The 11,792-nt window shown below is 33.4% G+C and overlaps 1 protein-coding gene across 1 annotated transcript; it reads left to right on the top strand.

Moving 5' to 3' along the window:
* The first annotated feature begins 1,486 nt into the window (after positions 1 to 1,486).
* Positions 1,487 to 8,626, top strand: LOC129005189 (uncharacterized). The gene is made up of 3 exons (XM_054434021.1): positions 1,487 to 1,565; positions 6,007 to 6,098; positions 7,472 to 8,626. The coding sequence occupies exons 1-3, from the start codon at positions 1,539 to 1,541 to the stop codon at positions 7,587 to 7,589; spliced, it is 237 nt and encodes a 78-aa protein (XP_054289996.1). The 5' UTR covers positions 1,487 to 1,538; the 3' UTR covers positions 7,590 to 8,626.
* Positions 8,627 to 11,792: the final 3,166 nt, after the last annotated feature.

Raw genomic sequence — 11,792 nt, forward strand, 5'->3', positions numbered from 1 at the left:
CTAAAAATCATGAAATAATTTATTTTTGTAAAAAAATACAACCGACTTCAAACGCTCTAAAAAGAATGAAATAATTTCAATAAAGTAAACTTATGTATTAGGCAAGATCACGTATCTCAAGTCGGCGCTGCTCAAACTGCAAATATGATTGAAATTAAATATTGTGTGTGTATTTTGAAAATCAATAAATTGCAGCTGGATAACATAAATATATATAAAACATACTGAACTGTTTTGTTTATATATTAAAGGAAATATTTTCTTGTATTTTATGTTTACTTCAGAATAAATGCATTATGAAAATAACACACACAAATGTTCTATATGAATAGGAAAATAATTTAGTTTGATATTATGATAGGGAAAAGAAGCTAGTTTGGTATTAAAACGTTACTTTTCCATGTTAGAAACATTTAAATGCGTTATAATCTTTTTAAAGATGCTCGTTAATACCACTATAATGCCGATCTCTGATTACGGTAATAAAATAAAACTTAACGCATAACTATGAAAAAGACATGCAGATTAACAACTTTAGTTATAGATAGTCACCTGCAATATGGACACCCTCTTTCAATTTTGTATCAAAAATCATCACAGAGCCGCGCCTACTTAAAATACATGAGCTTGCCTAATACAGAAGTTTACTTTATTGAAATTATTTCATTCTTTTTAGAGCGTTTGAAGTCGGTTGTATTTTTTTACAAAAATAAATTATACTATAGAAGTGTTAATAAAACTATTGATTGGTTAAGTTTTAATCTGAAATAAACATAACAGAATACAGTAATGTTAATACAAACAAATAATAACAGCTGAGGTATTTTTAACATTAGGTAAATGGAAAGTTCCCTTTGGAAAGCAATTACGACCTTATAGGGCAATTTATGAAATAATGGATAATTTTGCGCAAGGTTTCTCGTCATGACGAACATTTTAAGTATATGGTTTATGGGGGTGTGACTTGTAGTTTTCTCAAAAGTTCATGGGTACTTTTGGCTTTATATATAGATGCTATAGGCCTAACGGCCTAACTATAATAATAACAATAAAACTGGCTTCAACTGTTCGATAAGGATGAGAAATCTAGGGAGTTCTACAGTACTTGCACCTTTGACTATTAATACAACAACTTCTGTATCCAATAGTCAATGCTTGCACATATACAGTACCTATATTTTTCTCATGAACTAAAAACAAAGTGCAACTGAGAATATATCCAACTGTTTCAACTCAAACGGTTATTTAAAACCAAAAAAAAACACAATCTTGCTTTGGCTATCCAAAATGTAAATCTGATGCAAATCGTCAGAACAAAAAGCAAAGGGAAGAAAAAGTTTCGATCCAGTGGTTATGTGTTTATGGTTCTAGTCTTTAAGTTCTCCCAGTGCCTCCTACATTCTGGAGCGACCAGAAGTGCCTTTGCCACTGCCTTCTTGATTTCGACTCTGACTTGGCGTCTACACTCTCACTTTCTTCCGTACTTTCCCTCCAGTCGTCGCCACTGCCACCCTGTCAGACAGTTCCCGCCCGGCGTCATGGCCAGGCCGCCGGGGCATCAGCTGGTAAGTGGCCTTTCATACGATACAGTGTTATAGTCATAGTGTGTTCTTGTATTGATTCATCAAGGGTTGTTACTGACACCAATGGTTTTATTTTAATTTTAGGGACAATTCTCTTGAAAAGAATTTTAGCTTTAGACATGCGTGAAAAGGGTACTGTGCAGTATCATTGTACTTTTTTAGCGTAACTATTCCCAATCAGATGGAATTAGTAATTGTGGGATTTACACTGCCAAACCATGAAGGCATACGACACGGCAATAATTATTTTTATATTTTTATAATTATTCTTTGGGATCTAACAGCACAGCTCTTCATCAATGAGGCGCACTATTTATTTGGACGGAAGTGTTACACACGGTTTCACTTTTTCATGTTTGCACTCATAATCGGTATTTATTATGGTTGAATTTTAGTGGACATAGAGTTGCGATCGAATTAAGAACTTAAACGTTAGCATAAAATCACAGAAGATGACATTATTTATTATAGTCGATGATTAAACAGTATTGTAAATGCTGGCACCTTCACATAAATGGACGCATAATTAAGATATTTAGGTATTTTTTCTGTCGTCTTTTGCATTGACGATAAGGAAAACGGCGACTAATTTGTTACCATTGATCCAGTTAAACTTAACGTTTTCAAACGGCCATTAAAGTACTTTGCAAATACATAGGGAGATAATTTGTTTCTGGAAAAGTTTACAGTCATTTATTTAATTTAATTTTACCTCGATTTCATGTAGTGTCGAATAGTTTTGCGATCGTATAAACAGTATTGTAAATAAATATCCCCCTGACTAAATAATGATTGTTAATAGGCTAAATTAAATTAGCTAAAAATACACGTAAGCCTTATAATACTTAGGGTACAACAACAAAAACAACATTAAATTCATAAACAAAATAATGGGACTTGCATATTAAAAACTATTTCAAAGGCTAAATTCCCGCTTTTAATTTGCTTCAGTTGACATCTTTGACTAAACCTTTGAGTATATCGATTTCCAATTGTGTTTATTTTCGTACATTGATACATTTCAACGAATCGGGAATCGTCCAATTTTAGAAGCACCTAACATCGTCGGGAAGAAAGTTTCCACTCCAACAATGAAAGTATGTCCTCCCCCTTCTCCTTCCCCCACTCAAACTGTTCACAGTTGAAAGTAAAAGCTGAGGCAACAGTAACCGCAACTTCAGGACACTGTGGGGTGAGGGGAGGGGGCCGGTGGCGCAACATGCACTCAAACCTGCGTAATGCTGCGCTGCTGTGCGTAGTCGCGCAATGACGTAATGAAAACGAACGATAACAGTTTTAGATTAGATTGTCAATGGAAACGGTTTAGGTAATATAGTACCTCTAAAAGTGTGTAGTATTATTTCTTAATGTACAATGTTCACAGTGAGAATCTCAATACACACATGTTATAGAATTTTGAGATATTGGTATATTGAAATTAAATTTAAAAAGAAAAATATTTTTTTAAAGTCTTCTCAAAGAGAGTAAATGAACTGATGATCTTGACAACAAATTACAGTTTAAAATATGTGTATGTTTCTATATTAAACATATAAATATATGTTTCACTCGGCTTACTGCATTGCATAATTATTGTTCCTATACTGGTTTTGTTTTTCGAATCTCTCGTTTTGTCAACTTGTTCAGATAGTTTGTTATTTTTAGTTGTTACTTATAGTTTTGTTATTCATAGTTTGTCATTTATAGTTGTTATTTATCTTTTTATGTCTTGTTATTGAAGTCTTATTTTCCAGTTTTTTTCACTACTTTTGTACTGGCCTGTGATTTTTTTTCTGATTCTTCTGTATGTAAGATTATTGTATTTTTCATGTAAAAATGGTGCAACCGTTTACAAATAAATAAATAAATAAATATAGAGTACTGAACACAATATTGTAACAGAGATTGAAAAGAGACGTGTAGTTCATGTAGGTTTACAGGTATCAACATTAGCATAACCTGGATATTATTGGATAATCAAACTAAAATTTGCCTTCATAAACCAGTTGAGTAAATATTTAAAAAATTATAATTAAATAGGTAAACCTTAATGAAATAGAGCGGATATACAAAATTCAAGTACTGTACTGTTTTCACAAATATAATGTAGCCCCAAAATACTTAACTGCAAAAATCATTTCAAACATCAACTAAAAAATAGTATTGCACCAGAAGAACTGTTGTATAAAATAAAAACGTTAGTATTAACTATCACACAGACAGGCATTATGATCCAAATCATTATTATTTGAGTATTCACTATTTTGATATGGTAAGTAACACAATAAAACAGAACTAGTGATAGGCAGGTTAGTATGTACCATTTTAGGAAATACATTTCATATTTGATATATTATAATGTGAATGTGTCAAGTGTTTAATCTGTTTTTATCTGTGATTATAAGAAACACCAAACAAAAACTTTGAATTTTTTTCATTCGAGCAAGTTACATTTTAAAAAAATGTGGGGGCACCATTTTTATCACCTTCACCTATGGGGTTTTGGTTTCTTCCTTTTAAATCTGGTTTAGTTTTCAATTTTTTATACAGGAAAATCTAAATTATCAGTTTGTGATCTAATGCTCTCATTACATCTCCTGAACCAAAAGGTAGAGTGGAGGGGAGAAAACGAAACTAACCCAGTTTGCCAAGAAAGGTTACGAATCTTACTTCATTACTGGTGAAACTAGGTCCTCCCCCCTAGCTTCATGTTGTGCAACTAATGCCAGGGAAATGCAATCTGCAACTAAACCAATGGAAAACCATGCTATATCATAATAATATTGAATCTAAAATAGTTTTAAATACAATTTTGTGTTTTTTATGGAAGTCAGATTTGAATAATTACTCAATTTTAGATATTTTCAAATACAAATATACAGTACCGTCGAATATAATTTTTTGATGAAATACTAATTAGCCTACACTGGCATCGTTTCAATCTGTGCCCCTTTCAATTTCATGTACAGTATAGATTTTTGTTTAATGGAACTATATTTTTTCTTTCATTCTGTGAAGTGGGAGGACTGATGCAACTAGATGTCAAAAGAGATTCACTTCTCTACCTTAAAAAAGTATTTGTAAATGGTTTTTTTATTAGGCTTTAGCTGGGGATTGTTTTTGACACAGACTAGGACTAGATTTTGTGGCATTATTACTTTGATAAAATCCATTGGGGATTGGCGGGATTAGTACCTGGGACCCGTGGACCGAAGAAACTACACCACTAGACAAGCTCACACCCCATTTGTAAACGGTTACAGCAAACTACAGTGTGCATTTAGTAAAAAAAAAAATATATTAATACTTGTCAAATCTTAATATACAATAGGCTACTATGAACTGCAATACCTGTGATTTAACGGGAAGAGATAATGCGGTTCTTTATATCTGCTGTATGAAATAGTTACCTTTCCATCCATTATTTATTTTCAAAACAAAACATAATTTCACTGAATAGTTTGATAGCATTACACATTTATTTTATGTACACTAACAGCCGTGAGTTCAAAACATGTGATATATTTTATACCTATAGTTGATAAGGGTAAAAACTATTATTTCTCATCATATCCCTATTATTTTCATTGTGTGCGCAAACTCTTAGAGGTATCTTAAAAAAATCACGAATACTATAATGAAACATACTATGAAAACACAAAATATAACGTCATTTTCTTCTTGACATTTTAAACAAATAACATTATAATATTTTACTTGAATTCCCTACAACATTAATGAAACATACTATGAGAACACAAAATCCTATCACAATACAAAATCTAACAGTCATTTTCTTCATTACATTCTATACAAATATCATTACAACATTTTACTTGATTTCACCTAAGCATCACCAACTACAACAGATAACCCCATTTATAGATGTAAACAAAATTGTATCATGGTCATCTGTTTTGATGTAAACAAAAATGTAAACTTGAAAAAGTTCAGATGATTGACAACAGGACGATGGCATGGTGTTTCCACCCTTAACGCATTCTGTGACTGGCTCTCATAACTATGTTCTTTTTTAGTAAAATAAATGGCGACAGCTGTTCCATATAGATGGAATGTATACTTCAGTATCCAATAGTCAATGATTTAAGTATTAATGCTATTATAAACGAGTAATTTTTACCATCGACATCGACTGTAAAATATATTAATATGTTGTGGATTGCCAGGTTAACATTTTCATCATAAAAAATTGAAATTCCACTGAAACTTAAATAATAAAAGCCAAAATTAGTTGTAAATAAAAATGTGAGTTTCCTTTATTGCTTTTACAATCGAAATAAATTATACAGAGCCATGACTCGGTCCCCAGGTTCAATGAAAATAATTAAGAAACCTTACTGTATTAAGAAGCAATAACTATTTTTAAAATGTCGTATAACACTATGCATGTTTATTGTTCCAGGCATTTTGTCTATCGATATTTGTGTTGGTGATGATTTTGAACTCTTGCGAGTCCCTTCAACCGAGAGCCCCCAACTTCCAATACTTTGAAAGGTATTATATTATTATTATATATTATGAAAGGTATATAAAAAGTTGTATCTTGTATAATATGACACTACTGTCCTTGTGACGTGGCTTGTCAATTACATTTTATCAGTCTAGTTTTAGCAAATACAGAACAATAAAACATAAATCTCTCTAATAAATTTTGTTGGCATACTAGCTTTTTAATTTATGTTCAGTTTTAACTGTTCATCCATAAGCCATCCCAACATAGAGAAAAACTTGTTTGCAAATTTTGATATAAACGTTTTGGCTGAGTATAGAGATTTTCAGGTGGAACTGTAATATTTATAATTGTAAACAACTTTAAAATCATGAAATGCAAAATAGTAAATTGGTGATTACATGACTTGCTTCGAAGGATATAAAGCTTGTGCTAATAACCCACTAAAGTTACATTGATGATCTCAGACACTGACAGACATGATTTGTAGAAAACACTCATGATCAAGACAGGCCAAGTCATTGGCCAAAAGTGAAACTAAGAGTGGACAGTGGAGTTTTTTTAAAACATACAGTAGTCAAAAAAGGTAACTGAGTACCATAGGCAGTAAAGGGTCAAAAAGCCTCAGAATTAAATGACTAGGAACTTTAAAAATGCAGTAATGGCTCAAATCTCTGCGGCCAATGAGAATAACATTGGAATAGAAAACATGTTCCAAACGTTACAGCATAAACAAATGTATTTGAAAAAATTTGAATTAAATAGAATAGAAGTACTGTGGATTTGTAAATAAAGTTTGGTCTTGAACTCTTTTGTTTTTTGTTAACATTATTGACTGTACACCACTACTAGAGGTGGAGAGTCAATGTTAACATGCTAAAAAGTTCTTTTACTTTATGGATGACCCACATTTATATACAGGAATACAAATTTGAATAAATTGTACTTTTAACTATAAATGAAAAAAGAAAATAGCTCCCGGATCTAGCTCTTAACTGTCCCACCTAGTATTAGCATTGACTATTGGATAGCTTATTCCTTACATGGGAAATTTGCTCAAAGAACCCATAGAACAACTAAACAGGAAAACACCTAAATAAGTGTTGAATGGACTCCCCTGCGGTTGTGGAAAAATTGTCAATATATCTTGCGATCAAGAGGACGTCCTTATCGTCACCCCCTATAGAGCCAAATAATTGCATTTTTGTCCTAAACAATTGTTTTGCAAATCCAGCACTGTATAAGCATATTAGTAAGATCAACTTCCAGGCCACAGTTATTGCATAGAGTCGCAATAGAAGCTTCCGTTATGCATTGGAATTTGGGCTTATATTATCAGTTTTCTCAGTCCAAGAGAATTTTATAATTTATTCTTCTTCTTAATCTTAATCTTCCCTGTGTGTGTTTGGTGTTCCAGGCCGAAGTACAGGTACCCCTATTACGATGAGAACGGCAAGGGGAAGCTACTGTACGGCTACGGTGGTTCAGATCTCTATCAGTACAAGTCCTACTCTCCTCTCGAGGGGATACACTAACTTCCCTTAGCACATAGAGTATAAACTTCACTATCATTAGAGCATAGAGTAAGGTGAGCCAGGTGGAAACATGTTACCAATTTGAACAATCAGTTGTATCACTAATCCAGTCTGGATTGCACTACTTTTTTTATGCTGTAGTTTTTCACTATAATTCCTATGCATATTTGTCCCACTGTAATATAATACTCTTACTGACTAACCCTTGACAAATAATAGTTCAATACTTGACACCAACCATGTATAGAATGTAGTCTGTACGGAATCTGTATGTTTAATTTAGATTTAATCATAATTTTCAAGCAGTACAAATATTTCCATTTTAGTTAAACACTGTTTAGTAGTATATTCTATACTTTAAATGTGTATGGGTTAAACCACAATATTATACATTTTAGCTTTTTATTTCAATACTTATTTGACTGTTTCAAAATGTTATAAGAATGCACAATAGTGACATGTGTATTTGTTATCTTACTCAAGTCATAATTCAGTCATTCATTTATTAACCTATTACCTATGTGTTGTTTTTTCACACCATCAATCCTAGATGAGTAACCATATTTAAGCTCCATTACTTACTAAAACTTCACCATCATTCCTCAATTGCTAATTAATTATTCATCCAACATGAAGTAGAATGAAACCAACAAGAGTTGAATAATTACTTGAAATTCTATTCAGCACAACCTTTCATCCAATTTAAAATCTTCTTTTATATAAAAATGTTGTGGTGAATTCCAGACTGGTTACACTATTGTTCGTTAGAGTTAAGAACCATTAATAAACTAACCTATACAATATTTTCGAATTTCCGTGGTGTATGTCCGCTACCAGGCTTCAACCTGTCTACTCTGCTTCTCTATGTTATGGGAACTTTTTTGTCCTATTTATTATTTTTGTTTTGTTTTTAATCTATAATTGAGTTAAACAGTACTTAAAAGTGCTCTTAAAATAATGAAACATTGGTGTTTCAATCTATTTTGTATTGTATATATGTAATGTGTTTGAAAATAATATATATTTTGTGTTTCTTATGTGCGTTTTTGTTAATTTACCTGATTGTTAAGAGGTTCGTACCGTACAAAAAATGTTAAAACTCTGATGTGGAAAAAAGCAATGCATATTACAAAAACAATATATTTAGCATCAAAATCTTAACGGTATGTTTTTTAAATCAACAAAACTGTACACACTTTTACTTTCTATTAGCAACATAAAAGTTACTCAACACATCTTATTGCAGTGATTTAAAACTGTACTGGTAAGCATTACCTAATTTTGTGACTTGAAATTATGTTGATATGATGACAATGGGTGAGGTGAATAAAAGGTAGTATTTGGTAGTACGTACTTCTTTTTGAAGTATTTACTCGGTTTTCGGTGAATAAACATGCTAGTTGGTACTAGCCCCTAGTACAAACTACGACTTTCAGGTGCATAAAATGCTAGTTCGTACTACCCCTAGTACATACTACATCACATAGGGAAAGTAGTATCTACTAGGCTTTTTCGGTGAATAAAAACCAGTCGGCATAGTAGTTACTTCATTTTTATGTAGTACGCTCAAGGGCATGCTTCGGTTTGATCGTTTGCGAATATGGCGATGTTTTTACAAGTCCGTAACAGGAAAACATACCTTGAACGAAGAAATATTGGTAACTGTAAGCAATTACTGTGATTTGAGAATGATAGTGTTGATTTTTTTGACCAACGAGTTTTTGCCTGGCACACTGGTGAGGCACACTGTCATCTCGACAGAAAACTGACGTTTTATTTTGTTATTTTGGTGATCCCGGTAAGTTGAGCTATTTTTAGTACAAATTATAATACCTTCTTATCCGTCGTAAATAAGATTTAATCTAATATATAAAATTCTCGTGTCACAGTGTTTGTCTGCAAACTCCTCCGGAACGACTTCACCGATCGTTATGAAATTTGGTGTGTAAATTCTGTAGGTATGCGAATCGGACGTAAACTATTTCCCGTTTCGAAATTCTTAAAAGGGCTCCGCCCCAGTGGCTCTGGAGTTTCCCATGTTAACCTTATGAGAAATGGAATTAATGAATCTTAACAGCTGTTTCAATTAAACAAGTTGGTTCTGTTCTATGATGTTCAATAGCATTAAAGTTACAGGATTACCAACAGGGTGCAGCACTATTATTTCTTTTACATTTATGACAACAGCTAATTTGCAACCAAAAGGTGAGTGAGCGTAGCGAACGAACTTCAACCTGGAGGCGAGTTAGCGTAGCGAACGAGCTAACCTGAAGGCAAGTGAGCGCAGCGAACGAGCTCCAACCTAAAGGTGAGTGAGCGTAGCGAACGAGCTCCAACCCAAAGGTGAGTGAGCGTAGCGAACGAACTTCAACCAGGACGTGATTGAGCGATGCGAACGAGATCATCTTGAAAATTAAACGTAACGGTACTTTCTTTCCATCGGTCTGTCTTAGGGGAAACCTATAACTTAGGCGATACGAAGTTCGCCGGGTCAGCTAGTTATATAATAACAAAGTGATGTGATTTAAATAAACGATATTTTTTAATTGGATTGAATATTAATTGCATATTAGGAATTATGTAAAATTGCAAATTAATTGTTTATTTTTTTTATCTCGATAGGATTGTTGCGTTTTGTTATTTTCTCTTTTTAGCGAATTTCCCTATAAGGAAGTAGCTATTACTGTAGGTGGCATGGTAAGACCTAGGCCCGGGACCGATTTACTTTTTTCATTTTGATGTTCCCAGAGGCCAAAAACACCACCATTCGTTCAAATTTGTAGCAATGCTACTTACTAGTCACTCAACACGTCTGATCCAACTGCAGGCGCGGTCAGGAATGACCAACGGAATAACGACAAACAGCTGATTATCGCCGCGCGCCTGTTTTGGCTTGTTTATTAGTGAATCACTCTAGTAGGTACTAGGGGGTAGTACGTACTAGGCAGGTAGTACTTACTACATCACATAGGGAACCCCTAGTACTTACTACCTAGTTATAGCTAATTCTTATTCACTTCGATTTGAGCAAGTGCTAGAACTATGTAGTACGAACTATGTAGTATGTACTACATTTTATTCACCTCACCCAATATGAAACTGAGGCAAAATCAACCTATAATAAAAGTTCTGAACATCCTCTTCTGATAATATTTTAAAAGGGTTCAGCTTATGTTTTCCAGGATTCTAGAAGGTTGTGAGCCCAATGTTCATTTTGCCATCAGTAGCCATTTTGCCATCGCTGTGTCATCAGTAGCAATGGTTTTATTTCTTACACTTACAATATGATATGTAGTAGGACTTTGTGTAAAATACTGGGGATGTCTGTCAAGAAATCTTATGGAAAGAGAGATACAGTAGAACCTCTTTAATCCGAACCCCTGTAATCCGAACGTCCACTAATCCGAACGCCTCATTGCTGTACTCTATACACAGTGCAGTAGTTCTTTATTGTATACTGTATTTATTGATATACACACCGTAATTATTTCAACTGTAATGTACAGTACTGTTTATTCCCAATGTTTACTACTGTATTAAATAAACACTGTATTTTACTTTATAAAGCATTTTCCACTTTTCCCTAGCTATTGTTATGTAAAAACAACAATATGTTCTGTAATCCGAACTATTCAATAGTCCGAACTACCCCCGGTCCCAATTAGTTCGGATTAAAGAGGTTCTACTGTAGTTGATAAAACGTTAATCTTTACAACAAGCTCTTTGTGTGCTGTACTCCTTCAACGAGCCAAACAGAACAAAGCATAATAATGAAATGAAATAAAAATATGTCTTTATTTAAGAGGCGAAGTTAGGACTAGCAAGTCCTCTTTACCACTTAACCTCTAAAACATAAATAAAACTATCCACTTTATAAATAAAATAAAATAATCTAAGGTACCATATTAAAAACATGTTGAAATTAAATTTAAACCCCAAAAGTCCATTCACACAAGCCGCCAACAACCCGCCACACCAGCGCCAGAGACTCATTCATGCCTGCTGCTCAAAATCATAGATTTTATCCATGCCCCAAACCTTGAGCATATGGAGAGTCTTGAACTACTCTCAGCTACAAAGTAGGTACGGTACTCTTGATTAGGCTACTCACATTGGACGCACGCTTGCACAAGTAATTTGGTGGTCCACTTGTGCTCAAGCGTGTGCTTAGAATCAAAATCTTACAAGATTGACAGAAACAAG

The sequence above is a fragment of the Macrosteles quadrilineatus genome, unplaced genomic scaffold (genome assembly GCF_028750875.1).
Source record: "Macrosteles quadrilineatus isolate MER2022 unplaced genomic scaffold, UCM_ALF_1.0 Scaffold_17__1_contigs__length_3442018, whole genome shotgun sequence".
NCBI lineage: Eukaryota > Metazoa > Arthropoda > Insecta > Hemiptera > Cicadellidae > Macrosteles > Macrosteles quadrilineatus.